Source organism: Sus scrofa, chromosome 13, assembly GCF_054392235.1.
Source record: "Sus scrofa isolate SSC_HxYL_T2T_F1_AM1 chromosome 13, Sscrofa_HxYL_maternal_Yorkshire_Landrace_v2.0, whole genome shotgun sequence".
Classification (NCBI taxonomy): Eukaryota; Metazoa; Chordata; class Mammalia; order Artiodactyla; family Suidae; genus Sus; species Sus scrofa.
Window position 1 is genome coordinate 152873615 of NC_139395.1, and position 25502 is coordinate 152899116.

At 40.3% G+C, this 25502-nt stretch overlaps 1 protein-coding gene across 1 annotated transcript in view; it reads right to left on the reverse strand.

Annotated features, from left to right (window-relative positions):
• Positions 1 to 615: 615 nt before the first annotated feature.
• Positions 616 to 25502, reverse strand: part of FAM162A (family with sequence similarity 162 member A) — a 36221-nt gene continuing 11334 nt past the window's right edge. Inside the window, exons 2-5 of the mRNA NM_001243573.1 lie at positions 15809 to 15931; positions 12322 to 12430; positions 3311 to 3419; positions 616 to 843 (exon numbers count right to left, since the gene is read on the reverse strand). Coding sequence (NP_001230502.1) covers positions 751 to 843; positions 3311 to 3419; positions 12322 to 12430; positions 15809 to 15931 — 434 coding nt within the window. The 3' untranslated portion in view covers positions 616 to 750. The remainder of the gene's footprint in view (positions 844 to 3310; positions 3420 to 12321; positions 12431 to 15808; positions 15932 to 25502) is intronic.

The window sequence follows — 25502 nt, forward strand, 5'->3', positions numbered from 1 at the left end:
GACTCTAAAGAAAAGTTAATGTTGGAGTTCCTGCTCTGGTGCAGTGGGTTAAGAGTGTGACTGCAGCAGCTTGGGTCACTGCAGAGGCATGGGTTTCATCTCCAGCCCAGCACAGTGGATTAAAAGGATCCAGTGTTGTGGCAGCTGCAGCTCAGATTCAGTCTCTGGCCCAGGAACTTCCATATGCTGTGGGTGTGACCATTCATTTTTTTTTTTTTTTTTTTTTGGTCTTTTTGTCCTTTTAGGGCCGCACCTGCAGCATGTGGAGGTTCCCAGGCTAGGAGTCTAATCGGAGCTGTAGCCGCCAGCCTACACAAGAGCCACAGCAACGCAGGATCCAAGCCACATCTGCGACCTACACCACAGCTCATGGCAATGCTGGATCCTTAACCCATTGATCGAGGCCAGGGGTCAAACCCGCAACCTCCTGGTTCCTAGTTGGATTCGTTTCTGCTGAGCCATGATGGGAACTCCCTAAATTTTTTTTTTTTTAAAGAAAAGTTAATATTAAAGTTCAAACAAGCTGTCTCTTTTTTCATTTTCATTGTTTTCATTTTCTCCAAAAAGCTGAGAGGCTGCATTTAACCTGGATCAAAGCCATAAAATATAGACAAGTCATTTCTCTAAGAAAATTTATTTGTAGCTCTAGAGCAGAAATAGAGAACCTTATACCACATTCTTTGTAATATAGGCTTGTTGCTGCAAAACTGTTTCTAGAGTTTGAAAATCCAGCCAACATGGGTATCTCTGCTACTCTGTCTTGGCCTTCATAGCAGCTTCCTCTCGCAGACGAGCTTTCTTTTCTAGGTTCATGCTTGTTAATGACTCGTTTCTTTTGGCAGCCTAAAATAAAACAAATTTGAACAAGTTATTATTTATGTCGGTTTGGGGAGGATGTCACTGCCTTGCACTGAGGCCCGCAGGTTGATGCGGGCGGAAGAGGCATGGAATACCCACCCTCTGCCTTCGCTAATCCTTCTGAGACAACAGCGGCCCACCTGCTGAAGCACAAGAGAAATGCCTCACGTCTACCGTCTCTTCCTTTCTAGCCTCCTTGTTTAAATCTTTTAGCCCCTCTTCTCCCTTTATAATTAATTCCCTTGCCTTTCTCACTTCCTCTCTGTAGCATTAAATACCTTCTTGTTTTCATTTCTATCCATTTTTTTCCTCCTCTCGTTTTTCTTTGTTGTTACCATTTCTACTTCCCCTACTCATCTGTGTGCTTTCACACCCTTCTAGTTCCTTGCACTTCTTTTACCAAAAACACGTTATCTTTGGGGATCCCTGACTTTACCAAATACCCCTGCCCCATGACTCCAGCAGTGTCTACCCTGCTTTTCCATCCTTGGAGAGCAAACAGCAGTGGAGGAAGAAGCAACCATCCCCTTCCCCTGTCTTCCCCAGGTGACCTGTCACATTTCTGTGAGGCTTACCTCAGCAGACCAGTTGCAATTTTTTTTTTAACCAAATGAGTGAAACCAGCACCCACCCTATAAGGTGGTATTTTCTTCTGTGTGATTTCACATGTAAATAACTAGGCATGGAGAGGAGGAGAACGGGAATGGTAAGTTGATGGAACAAAACATACAATGGCTCGTTTTTCTCTTCGAAATCACACTAAGTTCACAAGTTCTTCATATCAGTAGCATTTACCAACTTTAGAAATGGATAGTTCCATAAAAGAGAAATAATAAATTTTATAGTATAGAAAAGGAGAGGAACTATTTTAAGTATACAGCGTATATACCCGTGGATGAGGCAAGGGGAGATTCCAGGGCATGACTATTTCTGGAGTAAACTCAGCTAGTATAATCAAACAGACAAAACAACACAGATTTTTCAGGATTCTAGAAACCCCTATGTCCTATCCACATGCTTCTGCAGGTTCCCATCTGAGAACTAAGCACGAGAGGGTCAAAGAGGCAGACAAGGAATAATGAAATGGGGCAGAAACAAATTTGTCAAGGCTTCCATACTTGCCCTTTTTGCTCCCGTAACATCAACCTAAATACTTGGTATTTTTCTTTTTTTGTTTGTTTTTTGTCTTTTTAGGTCTGTACCCACGGCGTATGGAAGTTCCCAGGCTACAGGTCCAGTTGGAGCTGTAGCCAAGGGCCTATGCCACAGCCATAGCAAGGTCCAAGTCTGCGACCCACAATACAACTCATGGCAACGCTGGATCCTTAACCCACTGAGGGAGGTGAAGGATCGAACCTGCATCCTTGTGGATGTTAGTCAGGGTCATTAACTGCTGAGCCACGATGGGAACTCTTTTTTTTTTTTTTTTTTTTTTTTTTTTTTTTAAGGAAGTCATTTAGCACTGGGTTTGCAGAAGAACCCTTTAAGTATCTGGTAATAGGTATGAGACATCTCCTTCTACATGGAAGCTGTGATTTATGCAATCATACATAGTATTTTTTCTTTTTTTGTCTTTTATTTTAGGGCCTCAGCCAAGGCATATGGAGATTCCCAGGCTAGGGGTCCAGTCGGAGCTGTAGCCACTGGCCTACGCCAGAGCCGCAGCAACGCCAGATTTGAGCTGCGTCTGTGACCTACACCACAGCTCATGGCAACGCCGGATCCTTAACCCACTGAGCAAGGCCAGGGATCGAACCCACAGCCTCATGGGTTTGTTTCCACTGAACCACAATGGGAGCTCCTGAGATATGTGACCTTGGTAAGTTTCTAAAGCTTTCTAAGCTATGTTTCCTCATCTATAAACGAGATCCTAATAACAGTACCTATCTCATAGTGTTGTGAGGTTCAAATGAGGTAACAGCAAGGTACTTGGAAGACAGTATTCAATTAGTGATAGCTGTTCATAATGATCAGATTTCTGGACTTGAATTCCTATGTATTGCTTAGGAGTTTACACTTATGGCCCAGTCTGGTAAAGAATAGTGGTCAGAATGCTAACCAGGACGAAGGCAGAGTGAGGATAAATAAGCCCACATACTGAGAGTGCTTTACAGACGTGCAAGGAGTTATCACTAAATAAGCTAGTGTTATACTTCTTCTCTCACATTACTTATGACATCTGTGATAACCAAACACTTTTTTTTTTTTTTTTTTTTTTTTTTTACTTTACACCAAACTAATTTAGTCCTTCATCTTCCCAAAGTGAGAATTTTCTATTTCTCTCCAGGCATGATATCTCAGGTGTGTTCCTCCTATGTTCTATTTTGTTTGTTATCATGTCTTATGTAGGAAGCAGTCTCCTCTTTGCAGAGAATGAACAGAAGGGTCAATCTCAGGCTTCCTCTAGGTCTTTTGTGGAAAATGCAGAGATAGAGGGGAAGTCCACTCTCACCTTCTTGCCCTCAATAACCATCAAGATGCATCCTGCCACTGTCAGTGCAATCATTACATAGCTGATCTTCACTCGAATCTTGTTCTTTGCAGCATCGAGCATCTCAAACCTAGTAAAACAATGAGATCATGAGAGTTAACTTTTCTCTTTCTAAAGTTTCCAGAAGGCTCTAAATCTCTGTGTGCCCTAATCAGGAGTGGAGTGGTGCCTATAAATACAGAAAAGGAGGTGGTGCCTGGAAATCCTGTAGGTCCTTGGGGAGAATGGAGCATTTTCACAATTCACTTAATATCTTGTATATAAAACAATAAGGGGGTGAAGATCAAGATGGCAGAATAGAAGGATGTGGAATTTACTCCCTCCCACAAATATGTTAACAATACATCTACAAGTGAAATGATTCTCACAGAAGACCTGCCCAATGCTGGCAGAAGATCTCATAAAACCAGAATTTCAAGATAGATCACCACGTAACTGGGTAAAATAAAAAGAAAGAAAGCAAAAAAAAAAAAAAAAAAAAAAAAAGAATTAGGATGGGACCTGCACCTTTGGAAAGGAGCGGTGAAAGAGGAAAAGTTCCCTAACTCAGGAGTTCCCTTCGCTGACTTGGAGGTCTGCTGGGACAGAAAGGGAGCCTCGGAGACTCACAGGAGAGCACAGAAGCCACCCTGTGGTAGGGAAAACACAGCGAGACCAGCACAGTGGGTCCCAGCCATGTCACTGCACTTCCCAGCCTTAGACGTGCAGCTGCTGATACATGGCAGGGCAGGGTGCTGAAACTAGAGCTTCAGTGAACAGACTGGGGAGAAGACTTGGATTGGCTGTGTAGAGACAGCCGCATGGGCCTGGAGTGTAGTGTACCCCAGGTTGCAACTGGAGGTGTGTGCAGGATGGAATCCAGGCCTGCCACAGGAGTCCCATTGTTTTTTGTTTTTGGTTTTTGTTTGGCTTTTTAGGGCCACACTTGTGGCATATGGAGGTTCCCAGGCTAGGGGTCCAATCAGAGCTACAGCTGCTGGGCTACGCCACAGCCAGAGCAATGCAGGATCCGAGCGAGTCTGTGACCTATACCACAGCTCATGGCAACGCCGGATCCTTAACCCACTGAGCCAGGCCAAGGACTGAACCCACATCCTCATGGATCCTAGTCGGGTTTGTTAACCACTGAGCCATGAAGGGAACACTTTTTTTCCCCAATTTTTAATAGTAAAGTTAGGGGACCCACCAAAGCAGCCTCATGCTCGGCAGGCTCACTGTGGATACGGCTTAGCCACCATGAACTTTGGGAATGTGTAAGCATAGGCTGGTTGCCCACAAGTAGAGGCACGACTAAAATCTGAGCCAATCCCCCGCGGGTGCATGACTTCAGCAAATTTATGACCACAAAGTACTTAGGGATCATCCAAGCTGATTACTGGATCTCCTATGGTTGAGGCAACTCTGCACCAGCAGCAACAGGACCTGTGGGCACCCACAGGCAGAAGTGGGGCAGAAATCAGAGCCGATTACCAGCATGCCCACAGCGGGGGCGAACATGAGTGTACTTTGTGAGCCCATTTAATGGGTGACAGGTGACATCACAGAACACATGTCTGGGCAGACAGCTCCTGGGGAGGAATACACAGCAGCTTCTGTCCTAGGGGTAGGGCCCTAGTCCTGTCTACCTCACATAACAGCTTAGAGCTGGATCTAGGGGTTTCTACTCCAACAACTGGGGAGCAGATGCTCCCCACAACAGGGCTGTGACAGCCACAGAGCAAAGAGGAGGCCCTGCCCAACATCCAGAGTAGGCTCCAGTCACCACACACCAATCACACCCCCTATGAAGGGGATAATACCCAGCATACCCTGAATAAAAACATGACAGTCATCTATACCTGGCACCAAAACTTCTGGACTCACATAGGCTACAGAGGGACACTCCCACATAAAAACAGCCCTTCAAGACCACAGTGATAACTGTTTCCCTTCAATTCATAGAGACAGGGAAATACAATGAAAAAGTAGAGGAGCCACTCCTAATAAACAGAACAAGAGAATTCCCCTGAAACCACAAACAATGAAACAGACCTGTCCAGTCTTCAGGACCTGAGTTCAAAAAGGAGGATGTAAAAGTGCTGGAGAAAGTAAGAAAGGCTATTGATAGAAATGTAAAAAAAGGAAATAGAAACTATATAGAGGAGCCAATCAAAATTATCAGACAACTCAATTGTGAGATAAAAACTAGCTAAATGCAGTAAATAGCAAACTAAATGCAGAAGAACAAATATGTGATCCTGAAAACAGAAAAATAGAAATCATCCTATCGGAACAGAAGACCTAGAGATAAATGAAAAAAAAAAAAAAAAAAAAACGAAAACAATATAAGACAACTATGGGATAATATTAAGTGTACCAATCTGTGCATAATAGGGATCACAGAAGGAGAAGAAAAAGGGGGATTGAAAATGTATTTGAAGAAATTATGGTTAAAAACTTCCAAAACTTAAATAAGAAAACAGATATCCTGGAGTTCCCGTGGTGGCTCAGTGGAAATGAATCTGATGAGCATCCATTGAGCATGCAGGTTTGATTCCCAGCCTCGCTCAGTGGGTTAAGGATCTGGCATTGCTGAAGCTGTGGTATAGGTCACAGAAGCAGCTTGAACCCCATGGTGCTGTGGCTGTGGCGTAGGCTGGCAGCTACAGCTCGGATTCAACCCCAAGCCTGGGAACTTCCATATGCTGCAGGTTTGGCCCTAAAAAGACAAAACAAAAACAAAAACAGACCCAGATATCCAGGTGCAGGAAACACAGAGGGCCCCAAAGAGACCTACACCAAGACATTTTATAATAAAAATGGCAAAAGTTAAAGATAAAGAGAGGATTCTAAAGGCAGCAAGAGAAAAACAAAGCATTAATTCCAAGGGAGCACCCCTAAAGACTATCAGCTGATTCCTCTACAGGCCAGGAACAGGAGTGGCAAGATATATTCAGTTCTTAAAGGGAAAAAAATCTTCAGCCTAATATACTGTACCCAGCAACATTAAATAAAGAATTTCTCAGACAAGCAAAAACTAAAAAAAAAAAAAAAAAAAAAAAAAAAAAATTAAAGCAATACCAAACTTATCCTAAAAGAAATATTGAAAGGACTTCTCTAAGTAGAAAAGAAGCAAGAATCTACAGGAAAGGGGAAAATCACAATAAGATATGCAAATATATAAAAGGACAGAATCCTCATCCTTACACTTACTAGTCAGGCTCATTACCGCTGAGCCATAATGGGAACTTCCAGTAGGTATGTATTAATTGCCATTTTAAACTTTGTTTCCCGATTGATTTTGTATTTCTTCTCTGTTCCTTTCTTTTCTTTTCTTTTTTTTTTCTTTTGTGATTTGTAGGTTTTCTTTTGTATTATGTTTGAGTTCTTTTCTTTTTGGTTTTTGTGAATCTTTTGTATGTTTTTGTTTGTGATTACCCTGGTTTTCAACTATGTTAACCCATTGCTATATCTACTTGTTTTACACTGGTAGTCATATGAGCTCACTTTCTCAAAAACACATCTACATTTTCTTACTCCCCTCCCGTGCATTTTATCATTTTGATGTATTATTTCACATCTGCATGTTTTTCCTTTTGCTGTTCATTGTAGATAATTGCTTTCACAAAAATTTTTTTCAATCTATGTACGGTTTTTGTAAATTGTCTATATCTGCATATTCGACCCCTAGCCAGGGAACTTCCTTATGCTGTAGGTATGGCCCTAAAAAGCAAAAACAAACAAACAAAAAACATACCTACCAAAAACTACTTTGTCAATGGCCTAAATCCTCTGATCAAAAGATGAAGAGTGGCAGACTGGACCATAAAACAAGAAGCCACAAGAGGCTGCCTATAAGAGACCCACATGAAGGCAAAGACACAAATTGACTGAAACTGAGGGGATAGAAAAATATATTTTATGCAAAAGAAATGACAAGAAAGTGGGGGTAGCAATACTCTTATCAGACAAAATAGACATTTAAGGACATACAGAAAAGTAAGAATGACACTATACAATGATATAAGGATCAATACAAGAAGATAGGACACTTGTTAACATATAAGCATCCAAAATAGGAGCACCCAAATACATAAACAGATACTAACAGATATAAAGGGAGAAAATGACAGGAATACAACAGCAGGAGAATTTAACACCACATTCACATTAATAGACAGCTCTTCCAAACAGAAAATCTATAAGGCAACAGATATCCTGGATGATATAATAGTTCAGCTAAACTTATTTGGTATTTTCAGGACATTACACCCCCAAAACCAGAGTGCACATCTTTTCAAGTGCACATGGGACCCTCACAAGAAGAGACCACATCCTTGGACACAAAACAAACCTCAAGATATTTAAGGAATAGGAATTATTTAAAGCATTGTTTCTGACCACAACAGCATGAAACTAGAAATCAACAACAGAAAGAAAAATAAGGAAAAAAAAATATTACATTGAGACTAAACAATATACTGCTAAAAAAAAAAAAAAAAAAAAAAAACAAGAAAAAAAAAAACCCAAAAAACAAAACAATGGTCAATTAAATCAAAGCAGAAACTAAAAAAAAAATTTTTTTCTTTTAGGGCTGCACCTGGATGTTCCCAGGTTAGGGGTTGAATTGGAGCTGTAGCTGAGGGCCTACACCAGAGACACAGCAACTTGGGATCTGAGCCACATCTGCAACCTACACCACAGCTCATGGCAATGCTGGATCCTTAACCCACCGAGCAAGGCCAGGGACTGAACCCACGTCCTCATGGATACTAGTTGGATTTGTTTCTGCTATGCCACAACAGGAACTCCTAAAAAATATCTTGAGACAAATGATAACGAAAACGCAACCATACAAAATCTGTGGGATGCAGAAAAAGCAGTATTGGGAAGAAAGTTCATAGCTATAAAGGCCTTCCACAAAAAACAAGAAAAATATCAAAAAAGCAACCTAACCAAAGATCTAAAAGCATTAGAAAAATAAGAACAAATAATACTTAAAGTCAGCAGAAGGAAGGAAATAATAAAGATCAGAGAGGACATGAATAGAGATTAAAAAAAAAATAGAAAAAAGTCAATAAAGCCAAAAGGTGGTTTTTTGAAAGGATAAACAAAATTGACAAGTACCTGGCCAGGCTCACCAAGAAGAAAAAAAGAGAGGATTCAAATAACCAAAGTAAGAAATAAAAGAAGAGCAATAACAAACAATACCCCAAGAAATAAAAAAACCATAAGAGAACAGCCTGAACAATTATATGCCAGCAAACTGGACAACCTAGAAGAAATGGTCGTTTCTAGAAATATACAGCCCACCAAAACTAAATCGAGAAGGGATAATTTGAACAGACTCATGACTAGAAGTGAAACTGAATTTGAAAAAAACAAAAAAACAAAAAACTACCTGCAAACAAAAGTACAGGACCAGGTGGTTTCACTGGGAAATTCTACACAATATTTAACAACATTCAAAGAAGAACTTTTTTTAAATCAATCTTTCTCAAGCTATTCCAAAAGACTGAAAGGAGGAAACACTCCTAAAGTCATTCTATGAAACTACCATTACCCAGATACCAAAATCAGCCAAAGAAACTACCAAAAAAAGAAAATTACAGGTTAATATCTTTGATGAATATAAATGCAAAAATCCTCAACAAAACAACACACCAAATCCAACAATACATTAAGAGTATTATATGGCATGATCAAGTTGGATTCATCCCAAGGTCACAAAGATAGTTCAACAAACACCAATCAATGTGATATACCACATCAACAAAACAAAGGGAAAAAACCCACATGATCATCTCAAGAAACGCAGAAAAAGCATTTCATAAAATTCAACATCCACTCATGATAAAAAAAAAGTCTTACCAGGAGTTCCTGTCATGCTCAGTGGTTAACAAACCCGACTAATAACCATAAGGATGCAGGTTCAATCCCTGGCCTTGCTCAGTGGGTTAAGGATCCAGCATTGCCTTGAGTTGTGGCATAGGCCAGCAGCTGTAGCTCTGATTTGACCCCTAGCATGGGAACCTCCATATGCCACAGGTGTGGCCCTAAAAGACAAAGACAAAAAACAAAACAAAACAAAACAAAAAACTCAACAACAAAAAATATTTAGGGATAAACCTGACCAAGGAGGTGAAAGAATTATATACTGAGAACTATAAAACATTAACAAAAGAAACTGAAGATAATTCAAAGAAATGGAAAGATATCTCATGCTATATTGGTAAAATGGCCATACAACTCACAGGAAACTACAGATTTAATATGATCCACATCAAATTACCCATGACATTTTTCAAAGAACCTAGAACAAAGAAACCTAAAATTTTTATGGACCCACAAAAGATCCAGAATTGCCAAAGCAATCCTGAAGAAAAAGAACAAAGTTGGAGGTATATCCTTCCCAGACCTAAGACAATACTACAAAGCTACAGTAATCAAAATCAAATGATACTGGCACAAAAAGACATTTGGATCAATGGAACTGGGCAGAGAGCCCAGAAATAAACCCACACACTATGTTCAATTAATCTCCAACAAAAGAGGTAAGAATATACAATGGGGAAAAGACAGTCTCCTCAGCAAGTAATCTTGGACAGCCCCATATGTACCAATGAAGTCAGAACACACCCTCACATCACATAAAAAAATAAACTTGAAATGGCTTAAGCACTTAAATATAAGATATGACACCATAAAACTCCTAGCAGAGAATGTAGGCAAAATATTCTTATATAAACTGTACGTACCAATGTATTTTTAGGTCAGTCTCCCAAGGCCAAAGAAAGAAAAGCAAATATAAACAAATGGGACCTAATCAAACTTATAAATTCTTGCACAGCAAAGGAAATCATAAACAAAACAACGAAACAATGTAAGGACTGGGAGAAAATATTTGCAAATGATGTAACTGACAATGTCTTAATTTCCAAAATATACAAAAAGCTCATATAACTCAGTAAAAAAAAAAAAATAAACAGCCCATTCAAAAAACGGGCAAAGACCTAAATAGACATTTCTCCAATGAAAACAAGCAGATAGCCAACAGAAACATGAAAACATGCTCAACATTGCTAATTATTAGAGAAATCCAATTCAAAACTATAATAAGGTACCATCTCTGACTGGACAGAATGGCCATCATTTAAACATCTATAAATAACTAATGCTGGAGAGGGTGTGGAGAAAAGGGAACAGTCCTACACTACTGGTGGGAATGTAAATTGGTTAAGCTACTATGGAAAACAGAATGGAGGTTCCTTAAGAAACTAAATGAAAGTTACCATATGATCCAGCAATCCCACTCCTGGGCATCTAACCGGAAAAGACAAAAACTCTAATTTGAAAGGACACATGCACCCCAATGTTCACAGCTGTACTATTTACAATAGCCAAAACATGGAATCAACCTAAATGTCCACCGACAGATGAATGGATAAAGAAAATGTGCTATATAAACATAATGGAATACCATTCAGCCTTAAAAAAGAATGAAGTAATGTCATTTTTAGCAACATGGATGGACCTAGAGCTTATCACACTAAGCAAAGTCAGGCAGATGACGACAAATATCATATGATATCACTTACATGTGGAATCTAAAGAAATGATACAAAATGAACTTATTTACAAAACAGAAACAGACTCACAGACACAGAAAACAAACTTTGGTTACCAAAGGGGAAATGCAAAGGGGGGAGGGATAAATTAGGAGTTTGGCATTAACAGATACAAACTACTATATATAAAATAGATAAACAACAAGGACCTGCAGCACAGGAACTATAATCGATCTCGTGTAATAACCTCTAATAGAAAAGAATCTGAAAAAGAATACATATATATACACACATACATACACATATATAATACCTGAATCACTTTGCTGTATATCTAAAATTAACACATTGTAAATCAGCTATACTTCTTGAATTAAAAAAATAAAATTAAATTAAAAAAAAAATTCAGTTACAGGGGAGTTTCTGCTGTGATGCAGTGGGTTTATGATCCGGCTTGTCTCTGTGGAGGCATCAGTTCAATACCTGGCCCAGTATCGTAGGTTAAGGATCTGGTGTTACTGCATAGGTCATAGCTCCAGCTTGGACTTGATTCTTGGCCCAGGGATTTCCATATGCTGCAGGAGTGGCCAAAAAAGAAAAGAAAAAGAAAAAGCAGTTATGGAAGTTCCCACCATGGTACAGTGGGTTAAGAATCTGACTGCAGCAGCTTAGGTCACTTAGTAGATGCAGGTTCAATCCCCAGTCTGGCACAGTAGGTTAAAGGATCCAGTGTTGCTGCAGGTGTGGTATAGGCTTGGATTCAATCCCTGGCCCAGGAACTTGCATATACCATGGATGCAGCCATAAAATAAAAAAAAAATTTTTTTTAAAAAGGCAATTACAGGAATTCCCTTATGGTACAGTGGGTTAGGGATCCAGTTGTATCATTCCATGAGCTTGAGTTGCTGCTATGGTATGGATTCAATCCCTGGCCTGGAGCAGCTGAGAAAAAAAAATTACAAAAATAAATGTATAACAAATGTAAAAAAAATAACATGTTGCTGTGGCTCCGGCATAATTGGGCAGCAACAGCTCTGATTCCACCCCTAGCCTGGGAGCCTCCATACACTTCAGGTGCAGTTCTAAAAGAATAAAAGACAAAAAAAAAATTAAAACAACAACAACAGTGAACATCACTGTTTAGTCACATTCTGTGGCTGAAAGAGGAAATCAATCAACTTACTTCAGAGTATCTGACAGCTCTTCACCAGGTACTACATAAGATGTTAATGATAAGACAAACACTTTCCAGTACTGTTTTTATTCCAGGTATTGCCAAAGAGGTAAGTAACATTTAGAGAAACGAAACCTGTTTGAAAGTTCCATTGTAAAGTTTTAAATGATCAGCCCCAGAGGAACTGCTTTTCCTTTAAATCAGATCATTGAAAAATAAAAGCTGCTTACAACTCTAAATACGGCACTCACGATATAGTCTCTGGGATTTCATCTTCCTTTTTGAAGCGACCTGACCATATCAGGATCTTCTTCTCCCAGTCTGTAGGCTTATGCAATGGCACTCTGTGGCTATAAGTGTCTATGAGAAAAACAAGAGAAGATATCTTACTTATATAAGACTGACTCAAATTTAGCAAAAGAAATAGGCTATTTGTGCTTTTTAGCCATTCACTAAACAGAATTAGAGCTTTATTTGAGTGGAATTTCTTAGGTTGCTCATTTCTCAAATGAGATTCGAAAATTGTGTAGGAGTTCCTTTTATGGCTCAGCAGGTTACGACCTGATTAGTATCCATGAGGATGCAAGTGTGACCCCTGGCCTTGCTCAGTGGGTGAAGGATCTGGCACTGCCATGATCTGTGGTGTAGGTCACCGACGTAGCTCAGCGGACACCATGTTGCTGTGGTTGTGGCACAGGCTGTCAGCTGCACCTCCAATTTGACCCCTAGCCTGGGAATTTCATACACTACAGGTGCAGCCCTAAAAAAAAAATTCTGTGAGGACTGTAAAATAAGAGCGTTACTTCCCCAATATAAGCCTTAGCCACTGAAAGCGGAAAGAATGTCATGAACAGATATAAAGGCCAGAAGGATGAACTGAGAAGGGAACAGTGAGAAGCTCGTTTGACTTCAGCAGAATTTTTAAAAGTTTGTAAGGTAAAATCAGATTATAAAAGACCTTGAATGGCAGGCTAAGATTTTTAGACTTCATTTGGGAAGTGCTATACACTTTGAAGCAATGAAGCAGTTGATGTTTTAGAAAGATTCCTCTGCACAATGGATGGAAAGAGAAAGGACAGAACAGAGTGGGCAACAAAGGGAAACAGGAGCTTGTAATGTAAGAATGAGGAGATGCAGTCTGAACTGGAGTTGTAACAGTGGGAAAAAAGACAAAAAAGTCAATCTGGAGATAAGTGAAAGAACTTGGAGACTGATTAAGACAAAGAAGGATTCATAAACAACCTCAAACTTGGATGACAAAAGACAATAGTAGTATTATTAACCAAAATGAGACTGAAAAGAACCAGTCAGAAGAGAAAAAAACATAAACGTCAGTTTAGATCTACTGGCTCTAAATTTATGCCATCTGAGTAGGTTTCTTTAATGAGTCCAAGTGGAGATAAATTTCAGTGCAAAGAGAGAGCCAGTGAGGGTGACAGAGAAATGCAAAAGACCAAGAGCTGAGCCGTGGGGCATGACCCCGAAAGGAGAAAGAGGCAGCAGAGGTAAATGGAGTAGCCGAAGAGGCAAAGGAATAAGCAGGGCACAACACAGACCTAAAGGACAGACTGAACTTCTTTGCAGAACAGATAGTGACTCACAGACTGAAAAAATTATGGTCTCCAAAGGAGACAGTTTGGGGGTGGGGGAGGTGCTGGGATTGTGGGATGGAAATCCTATAAAATCGGATTGTGATGATCATTGTACAACGACAAATGTAATAAATTCATTGAGTAATAAAAAAAAATGACAATACTACCAAACAAACAAACAAACAAAAAACAACAAAGAAAGGGAAAGTCACTGAAAATAAGGAGCAGAAAAAGTCAGGGAATCACAGAATGGCAGGGTTAAAAAGGACCTTGCAGATAATCTCATCCAATTTCCACATATTGCCTACATCTCTCTTGCACACAGATCATTTCTTTGACTGTCATCTACATGTCATTTTGCTTATGCTGTACTTTTCACTTAATCAGAAGGCAATAGCAAAAGCAACAGGAAAGTCACTAGGGAGAAAAATCCATTGGAGTTCCTGTCGTGGCGCAGTGGTTAACGAATCCGACTAGGAACCATGAGGTTGCGGGTTCAATCCCTGGCCTTGCTCAGTGGGTTAAGGATCTGGTGTTGCCGTAAGCTGTGGTGTGGGTCGCAGACGTGGCTTGGATCCTGCGTTGCTGTGGCTCTGGTATAGGCTGGTGGCTACAGCTCCGATTAGACCCCTAGCCTGGGAACCTCCATATGCTGCGGGAAGTGGCCCTAGAAATGGCAAAAAGACGAAAAAAAAAAAAAAAAAAAAAAAAACCATAAAGAATCAAAATAGAAGTTTATAAGTATAGAGATAGTACTGCTGTAATTGTATTCTTTTAACCCTTCCAGCACTTGACACAACTTTCTCTATAGGTGTTTTTTTTTTTTTTTTTTTCATTTCATGTACTACATACTCATTAAAGACAATTCAGAAAGTATAAATGTGAAAAAGAAAAAGATAAAAGCCTCCCCTAATCCTCCTGTCATAGCATAATTACTATATTTTTATTTTGGTGTGTTTCCTAAGTCTTATTCCCATACATATGTATGTATGTGTAATTTCTATGTGTACCATTCTTGTGCTTATACACAATATAAAATTTCTTTGTTCATTAACATTATAACAAACATACATCCATACCAGTATGTGGTATTTATAAGTACCATTTTCAACAGCTGCACAATCTCATCAAGTAGAGCTAACATATGTAATTTTTTTTTTTTTTTTTTTTTGCTTTTTATGCCTGCACTCTCGGCATATGGAGGTTCTCAAGCTGGGGGTCAAATTGGAGCTGTATCTGCCTGCCTACCCACAGCAACACAGGATCCGAGCCATGTCTGCGACCTACACCAGAGCTCATGGCCAGATCCTTTAACCCACTGATAGAGGCTAAGGATCAAACCCGTATCCTGATGTATACCAGTCAGGTTCTCAACCCACTGAGCCACAACAGGAACTCCCAGAACTAAAATATATAATTAATCATTCCCAGATTATTTGACATTTTGACTAATTTCTTATTTTACTATTATACGCACATTATATATATATATAGGAACATCTTCACATTCAAAGCTTTTTCCACATAGAGGGGTAATTCCTTAGGATAGATCCCCAGAAGTTAAATACCAGGTCAAAGGGTACAAGCATTTTTAAGCTCTTGATAAATATTATTTAAGGATAGTGCAGTACCTGCCTGATTCTTGTGTAGTCCCATGTAGAAGCAATAGGCAAATAGTTCCTGGGACCCTACAGTTTATATATTATACTCCCTCTCCCTATAGTGGTGACAATAACAAGGGCTGGACAGGGATAGTACTAAACCTGGCTGAAGTTAATGTACAAGCCAGAGCTTAGCCCTAATTATATTTTACCCAAAACATCACTCTTTGATTTTGTTCATCTTTGAGGTTCCTTAAAAGATGATTTCTAGATCACTATCTATTTTGGTGCATCTACTGTCCCACAGAAAGCTCCAGTCTAATCCTTGAAGCGAGAGTTGCAAATGACAAATGAGAAAAATGAAGAAATCACTGCTACATGTGAGCCCAGCTAATATAAGCACAATTTGGGAGGCCTGAACTACATGACAGAGTATGATTTAGGAACTCCTGTGACCATGTCTCTTTTAGGTTCTTTTGATTCCATGCTGTTCTACTCTTTGGGAGCTACCTAGTCCACAGTTGGAAAAACGAATAAAAACTTACAGGTTGGAGCTTTTGGACTTTCCTGTGGTTTGGTGCAAAATCCATTTATTCTCTTCAAATCAGAGTTTCTGGTAAGCTTTAGAGATGAGGAAGCATTTCTTTCACACAACCTAAAATAATTTCCTAGAAAAGAGAAAAACATTTCAGAGAAAGAAAATCAAATGTCTCTAAAATGAGAAATGCCTGCAAGATACATAGTTAACTTACAAAAATTAACTCACACATGAATGTCCTACTCTATATGTAAGATACATGTACTATATTTAAGGTGCTATGCTTAGTGCTATCTTAAAATATACATGCTTTTCTGATTAAGAAATTAGGAATTTACAGGAGTTCCCGGAGTGGCTCAGATGACACAAATCCAACTAGGAACTATGAGGTTGCCAGTTTGATCCCTGGCCTCGCTCAGTGGGTTAACAATCTGGCATTGCTGTGAGCTGTGGCGTAGGTCACAGACGTGGCTTGGATCTGGCGTTGCTGTGGCTGTGGTGTAGGCCGGCAGCTGTAGCTGTGATTAGACCCCTGGCCTGGGAACCTTCATATGCCACGGGTGTGGCTCTAAAAAGCAAAAAAAGAAGGAAGGAAGAGAGAAAGAAATTAGGAATTTACAATATAAATATTTTATCAGCTGTAAGTTTCATTAAAGTACTTCTCACATGTGTCTTGTCATAATGATTCTGATGGGACTATTACGCATTTTGGCACCCAACTGCTGAGGTAAAACTTAGCAACCTCCCAGAAGTATTAAAATAAGATGCCAAGTTGCTAATACTGCTCTGGTAAACTCTGGGTAGGGGGCTGCAATGGCCAGCAATGGGCTCTAGAAAGCCTTGTTCATTCTATGCCATAAATTTCTAATTAGAAATCAACTTTACATATAGTCATGAGTTATATATAATTTAAAAACTATCTAGGAGTTCCCGTCATGGCGCAGTGGTTAACGAATCCGACTAGAAACCATGAGGATGCGAGGTTCGATCCCTGGCCTTGCTCAGTGGGTCGACGATCTGGCATTGCCGTGAGCTGTGGTGTAGGTCGCAGATGTGGCTCGGATCCTGCGTTGCTGTGGCTCTGGCGTAGGCTGGGCTGCTACAGCTCCGATTAGACCCCTAGCCTGGGAACCTCCATATGCCACAGGAGTGGCCCAAGAAAAGGCAAAAAGACAAAAAAAAACAAAAAATAAACAAAAAAAACCCAAAAAATCCTGTATCTATATTTATATACACATAAATTATAAAACTATATTATATATACTATATGTATGCAGTCAGTTTTTAAAGTCTAAATTCTAAGCACCTAGAGAGAGTAGTTATTACAAATTTCTATGTACTCATCACCTAATTTCAGCAATTGTCAATACATGGTCAATACTGTTTTATCTGAATCCCACCCACTCCCTCCCACCTACTGGATTATTTTAAAGCAAATCTCAAACATCCTATTAATCCATCCATAAATACTTCAGTTATGTACCTCATAAACTTTTCAAAATCCAGACAACCACCGACATAACTAAAAAATATTATCTTCATATCAACCAGCACGTTATGATCAAATGACATTATGATCATTTTTTTACACAGTGGAATTTATTCTAAATGGGTGCACACACTGAATACAGTGTGAATGGGTGCATCCTGTATAGGTCTCTCTCTTCTTTTTTCTTCTCACTTATTTATTGAAAAGACTAGATCATTAGTTCTATAGAAGTTCCCTCTTTTTAGATTTTGCAGGCTGCATCCGCATGGTATTGTTTAACATATTCTTCTAACGCCTCCATTTTTTGTAAACAGATTTCTTTTTTTGTAAAGGGCCACACCTGCAGCATATGGAAGTTCCTAGGCTAGGGGTCGAATCAGAGCTGCAGCTGCCAGCCTACACCACAGCCACAGCAATGCCTCATCTTCAACCTACATCACAGCTCATGGCAACACCGGATCCTTAACCCACTGAGCATGGTCGGGGATCAAACCCAAGTCCTCACGGATACTAGTTGGTTACCACTGAGCCACCACAGGAACTCCTGTAAACAGATTTTTGAGGTTTCATCAGATTTAAGTTAGAATATGCCATAGGTGGTACTGTGTAATTCTAATGTATCACATTCAAAGGTATACATCAATTTTGTTTTTTGTGATATGAAGATTGAGCAATAGATGCCATCAGTCTGAGTCATCCCCTTATAAAGTTCTCCATCATCCTTTCATCTAATGCTTTCAGCGAACATTAGTGATGTCATCTATTGTTTTCATTAGGGGTTACAAGATGGTAGTATTCTTTTCTACATTAACTATTTGGTTATCCTAAGGTAAAAGTCATACAGAAAATGTAGAGTAAATGCTTGATTCTTCCCCTTTATTTGCCAGTTTTCAAATTAATGAACTCATTTCCTTGCAACCTCCACTGCTGACCTTGTGTTTAAAAGTAACTTAAGGGAGTTCCTTTCATGGCTCAGCAGTTAACGAACCTGACTAGGATCCATGAGGTTGCGGTTCAATCCCTGGCCTCGCTCAGTGGGTTAAGCATCTGGCGTTGCCATGAGCTGTGGTGTAGCTCGCATGAATCTTGTGTTGCTGTGGCTGTGGCATAGGCTGGCAGCTGTAGCTCCGATGCAACCCTTGGCCTGGGAACTTCCATATACTGTGGATGCAGCCCTTAAAAAAATAAAAGGTAACATAAGGAACTCCTGCATTTAAAAAATGTGGTGGGCTCCAGTCCATTGCAGTTATTTTTCTTTTTGACGCCAAGATGTTCCCATCTTTAGTCACCAGATTTTCTAAGTTGTCTCCTGGGTCCTTTCAAGTGCTCAGTGATCACTGATAGCTGCCTTGCTTTCTGAAAAAACATTTTGAACTCATTTAATTTACATATTTCTTGCCCTTGCCTGTGGCATGGGGAAATCCTGGGCCAGGAATCAAACCTGTACTACAGCAGCAACCCAAGCCACTGACAACGCTGGATCCCTAACCTGCTAGGCCACCAAGGTACTCCTCATACTCACTTTATTTTTTTTAATTTTTAAAAAATTTTTTTTTTATTTTCCCACTGTACAGCAAGGGGATCAAGTTATCCTTACATGTATACATTACAATTACATTTTCCCCCCACCCTTTGTTCTGTTGCAACATGAGTATCTAGACATAGTTCTCAATGCTACTCAGTAGGATCTCCTTGTAAATCTATTCTAAGTTGTATATGATAAGCCCAAGCTCCTGATCCCTCCCACTCCCTCCCTCTCTCATCCCGGCAGCCACAAGTCTATTTTCCAAGTCCATGATTTTTTTTTCTGTGGAGATGTTCATTTGTGCTGGATATTAGATTCCAGTTATAAGTGATATCATATGGTATTTGTCTTTGTCTTTCTGACTCATTTCATTCAGTATCCTCATGCTCATTTTAAATGCTTCCTGCCCCAGATTTGGGATCAGACATCAGACATCAAGGTGCTCTAGTTCCTTTCAAGAAAAAATGTTCAGAGATGCCCGAGAGGCTATTACTAAATTTGTCACTGTTTCCAGACCTTTTCAGTGAACACAGTTAAGAAATACATTCCTTCTGCGAATTCCCTGATGGCTCAGGGGTTAAGGATCCAGCAGCTGTCACTGCTGTGGCGCAGGTTCCATCCCCGGCCTGGGAATTTCTGCATACCATGCCTAAGAACTTAAGTTGGAAATTTTCAGCTCAGTGTTAGCCTGCAAATTATTATTATTATTATTATTATTATTTGTCTTTTTAGCACTGCACCCTGTGGCACATAGAAGTTCCCAGGCTAAGGGCTGAATCAGAGCTGTAGCTGCCAACCTATGCCACAGTCACAGCAACGCCAGATCCAAACTGTGACTGCGACCTACGCCACAGTTCACAGCAATACCAGATCCTTACCCCACTGAGGAAGGCCAGGGATTGAAGCTACAACCTCATGGTTTCTTTTTTTTTTTTCTTTTTTTTGTCTTTTTGTCATTTCTTGGGCCGTTTCCATGGCATATGGAGGTTCCCAGGCTAGGGGTCGAATTGGAGCTGTAGCCACTGGCCTACGCCAGAACCACAGCAACTTGGGATCCGAGCCACGTCTGCGACCTCCACCACAGCTCATGGCAACGCCGGATCGTTAACCCACTGAGCAAGGCCAGGTATCGAACCCAAAACCTCATGGTTCCTAGTCGGATTCATTAACCACTGCGCCACGACGGGAACTCCTATTTTTGTTTTTAATGGCTGCACCTGGGCATGTGGACATTCCCAGGCCAAGGATTGAATCCGATCAGCAGCTGTGGTGTTGGTGACAGCTAGGAAAACATCATACATATCCTTTTAACCCACTTCCCAGGCCAAGGATCCAACCCACACCACCACAGAGACAATGCCAGATCCTTAACTGCTGCACTAAAGCAGGAACTCCCCAGCAACAATTTTCATGAGGGTGAAAACGGGTAATTCTAAGTATGGGCGGGTCATGGTACAAAAAAGCATAAAAGTCAGTCAGAAAACCACAAAAGAGCCCTGGACATGGAAAGACACGGAAAGAAGAGACACGGAAGGAAGGGATCACTGTGAAGTAAAAGAAACAAAACAGAAAAGAAAGCTGGAAAGGCACCAATAATAAATTTGACCAGGGTCCTGGCCCTCCATGATGCTCTGGGTGACCAAAAAAAAAAAAAAGGCGGAGGGGTGCTCAAGACCTGCTGTTAATGCAACAAAAAGAATTTGCCCTCACAGCTTTGCGGTTAAAAGTTCACAGAAGAATTCAGGCATTTTAAAAAAGTTATTTTTTAACTATAATTTTTTTCTTTTTATGGCCTCACTCACCAAATATGGAAGTTTCCAGGCCAGAGAATGAATCTCAGGCCCAGCTGTCACCTAAGTTGCAGCTGTGGGAATGCCAGATACCATAACCCTCTGTGCCAGGCTGGGAGTTGAACCTGCACCTCTGCAGCAGCTTGAGCCACTGTAGTCAGATTCTTGGGGGGCTTTTTGTTTGTCTTTCTTAGGGTTGAACCTGAAGCATATGGAGGTTCCCATGTTAGGGGTCCAATCAGAGAGATAGCCACCAGCCTACGCTAGAGCCACAGCAACTCGGGATCCGAGCCACATCTGCGACCTACACCACAGCTCACGACAATGACGGATCCTTAACCCACAAAGCAAGGCCAGGGATCAAACCCGTGTCCTCATGGATACTACTCAGGTTCATTAACCACTGAGTCACTATGGGAACTCCTGTAGTCAGATTCTTAATCCACTGTACCACAGCAGGAAAACCTCAAGCACTTTAAAAAATCTATTTGTTAGGGAACAAATAATCTGTACCTTTGGAGTTCCAAATTCCAGCTTGGGTGTCTTTATATCTTCAGAGTTTGAAGCAATAAAGGGAGGCAAAAGAGGTAAGAATAAAACATGATTATAGCACTGGGCTTCCCAAAGCTGGTGAGAAACATAATTCCTCAATTTTTTTCTCTCGCTGTTAAAAAAACTTTGAAACAATCTAAAAGATATTACTGTAGACTTCTCAAAGACATGTTTATATCCACGTAAAGATTTAAAAACTAACGCTTTTATTGATGCATAATTCCTTATAAAAAATTCATCCTTTTAAAGGATACAATTCAGTAGTTTTTATTATATACACAAAGTTATGTACTGATCACTACTATGTAATTCCAGAAGATTATCATCATTCCAGAAAGAAACTCTGAATCCATCAGCAGTCACTCCCTATGTCTTCCTGCCTCCAACCCTCAGAAATCACTAATTTATTTCCTGTCTCTATTGATTTACATATTCTGGACATTTTACATAAATCAAATCACACAGCCTTTCACAACTGACTTCTTTTACTTAGCATGTTTTCAAGGTCTATCCATGTTGTAGCATTTATTAGTACTTGATTTTTTTTTTTTTACTGACATATTTGATCTCATTGCATAGATATTTCAAATTTTGTTTATACATTAGTCAGTTAGTGGACATTTAGGTGGTTTTTACTTTTTGGCTATTATGATTAATACTGATATGAACATCCGTGTGCAATGCGTGCAAGTTTTTGAGTGAAATCTATTTTCATTTCTTTGGGGCATAGACTAAAAGAGGAAATTACTGGGTCATATGGGTTACTTATTTGAGAAACTTCAAGACTTTCCAAGGGATGTTTTTACTGCTTTTATGTAGGAGTGGATTTTCAGAAGTCCTAACTCTGATAAACCATATGTTAGAACCTCTATTTGTATCAGGATATGTGGTTGCCTGCAATCTGATTTCTTCTTCTTTTTTTTTTTTTTTTTTTTTTTTTTTTTGCTTTTTAGCGCCACACCCATGCCATATGGAGGTTCCCAGGCTAGGGGTCCAATCGGAGCTGTAGCCGCCTGCCTACACCACAGCAACACAGAAGCCATGTCTGTGATCTACACCACAGCTCACAGCAACGCCAGATCCTTAACCCACTGAGAGAGGCCAGGGATAGAACCCGTAAAGGAACAAAGTTAGCCAGCAGTAACCTCTACTATCTAAATAGGAAATGGAAAAAGAATAATTATTTCCTTAGGTACTGTCTTTCCCCATCCCTCTTAATTAGAACAGAGGCAATTCAGCAGAACAGAACAGAGCAGTTTAGGAGTTCCCATCATGGCTCAGTGGTTAATGAATCTGGCTAGGAACCATGAGGTTGTGGGTTCAATCCCTGGCCTCGCTCAGTGGGTTAAGGATTGGCATTGCTGTGAGCCATGGTATGGGTCACAGATGCATCTTGGATTTGGCGTTGCTGTGGCTGTGGTATAGGCAATATACAAGTCACCTCTCAGCTCAGTTTAGGTAATAATGATAAAGCAAAAATGCTACCATGTATACCTACATACTGTCAGTCACATACATGTGTGTTTGGAGATACTCAACAAATCATGAGTGAGTACCTACTATGTGGCAGGCATTGTTTTAGACAATATAAAAAATTGTATTGAGCCAGAAATCTATGCAAGTCAAAACTACATTCTACTGAAAAGAGGAAAAAAGTTATACATATATATTTAGATAGTAAATGCCAGCTAGAAAAAAAACACAACGGGGACATGAAGGGTTTGTGTGCTTGGAACATGGTGTGAGAAATTTTAGGGCAGTAGAAGTTCTCTTTAGAATGCCACTTTTGAAGGAAGCAAGGAAGCTTCTATGTAGGTATCTGGTGGAAGGGTATTCAAAGCAGAAACAACCATAAGTACAAAGGCTCTAAAGTGGTTCTAGAGACACAAAGAGGAGGCCAGCATGGCTGGAATACAGTGCAAAATGAAAAGAGAAGTAAGATTTGAGGTCATAGAGAGGTACCTGGGGAATGGAGGTAGAAAAGAGGGACTTGAAGGCATGAGGGGTTTACCTAGATATGAAAATATCTCCCCAATTTTTCTTACTACTACTTCATACTGAATGCTAGTAATATTTTATACATTTGTTTTGCTTTTTAGGGCTGTACCCGAGGCATATGGAGGTTCCCAGGCTAGGGGTCTAATCGGAGTTACAGCTGCTGGCCTACGCCACAGCCACAGAATGCTAGTAATTTTTACCTCCCTAAGTTGTACGTGCTTATTAAAACATAAATACGCAATATTATATATATTAGAAATAACAGACCATTGTAAAAAAATCACAAAATATATATATGAAATATTTGATGTGCTTTGCAGTTATGAAAAATTAAAGCATACAAAAATTTCAGTATCATTAAAACTTTTCAATAGAAGAGATAGAATATATTGTCTCAGACATCCAAGCCAGAAATTTTCCATCCCTCTGGTGGATCACAATTAAAAACAAATGAAAAAGCCAAAAGAAAACAGCCCTTTAATCCTCTGGCTACCCTTGTAGCCTGTCCCTGGCTGACCAGTTCTTCGTCCCCAGGGCCCTAGCAGGAAGTCAAGATGATGCCTCACTGCTGTCCCTAAGGCTGTGTACTGGCAAATGGCTGGCTAATATTAAGAATAGAGGTTCTCAAGCTTTAGTGTACAACAGAAGCATCCAGAGGACTCGTAACCCAGACTACTAGACACCACTTTCGGAGTTTCTGATTCAGTGAGTATAGGTGAAGCCTAAGAATTTGCATTTCCAATAGTTTCCCAAGAGGTGCTGATACTATTGGTCTAGGGACTCAGAGTTTATAAATCAGGGACCTAAGAGTTATTACTGCCAGCTGGAGGCTCTAGTGGGTCAGCCCAGATAAGGCTTGTTCAAGTACCAGCTTCTGCCCTGTTGTCCCCCTTTTCCCATAAGCCTTTCCATGATGGGCAATACAGAATAGTGGGGATGCTTTTCTCTTTTCTTTCCTTTTTTTTAGGGCCGCACCTTCGGCATTTGGAAGTTCCCAGGCTAGGGTTCGAATCAGAGCTGCAACTGCCAGCCTAAGCCACAGCCACAGGAACACAGGATCTGAGACAGGTCTGTGACCTACATCACAGCTCATGGCAACACCAGATCCTTAACCCACTGAACAAGGCCAGGGACTAAACCCCCATCCTCACAGATACTAGTTAGGTTCGTGACCACTAAGTCACAATGGGAACTCTGAGGATGCTTTTCTTCCTCTTTATCTTTCAAGACTCTCCTGGAGGAATTCTTGTTGTGGCTCAGTGGTAACAAACCCAACTAGTATTCATGAGGATGTGGGTTCAGTCCCTGGCCTCGCTCAGTGGATTACAGAATCCAGCATTTGCTGTGAGCTTCAGTATAGATTGCAGATGTGACTTGGATCTGGCATTGCTGTGGCTGTGGCATAGGCCAGCAGCTACAGCTTCAATTCGACCCCTAGCCTGGGAACTTCCAGGTGCCGCAGGTGTGTCCCTAGATGATCAAAAAACCCCACAAACTCTCCTGGAGATAACTATCAATGATGTTACCTGGACTATGACCAATCTTTGGGAACCAGGGATGATAAATGAAGGTTCAACAAATAATTGTGGAGAAAAAGGCTTTTACTTATTTTTTTTTTTTTTTTTGGTCTTTTTAGGGACACACATTCGGCATATGGAAGTTCCCAGGCTAAGGGTCGAATTGGAGCTGCAGCTGCTGGCCTGCGCCAGAGCCACAGCAACACTGGATCTGAGCCAAGTCTCCAACCTACATCACGGCTCACGGCAATGCTGCATCCTTAACCCACTGAGCAAGGCCAAGGATCGAACCCGCAACCTCATAGTTCCTAGTCGGATTTGTTTCTGCTGCGCTACGACAGGAAGTCTGAGAAAAAGGCTTTTAGAAGATTATCTAATTTAGTTCTTAACCTATATGCAGATCAAGTGCCAGATTTATTCCAAGTTATGTTGCTAGTTATGAAGATTGCTAATGATTTGCTTAAAAATAAAATGGCATTTGTCAAAATCCCTAAAACTGTACATCACAAAGAGCTCTGATATATGCAAATTAAAAATGTCAACCAGGACCTTGGGGGAATTCCAGGATGGAACATGATAAATGTATCTAATTCTATTAGAAATGAATGACCTAACGTCATAACCTTCAAGATGAGAAAGATGGAGCTGACCTAAGTAATTTTTTAAAACACTGTTTTGACTGGAAATATTACGACTAAAGACAAAAAGGAGTTCCAGTCGTGGCTCAGTGGAAATGAATCCGACTAGGAACCATGAGGTTGCAAGTTCGATCCCTGGCTTCACTCAGTGGGTTAAGGATCCGGCGTTGCTGTGAGCTGTGGTGTGGGTCG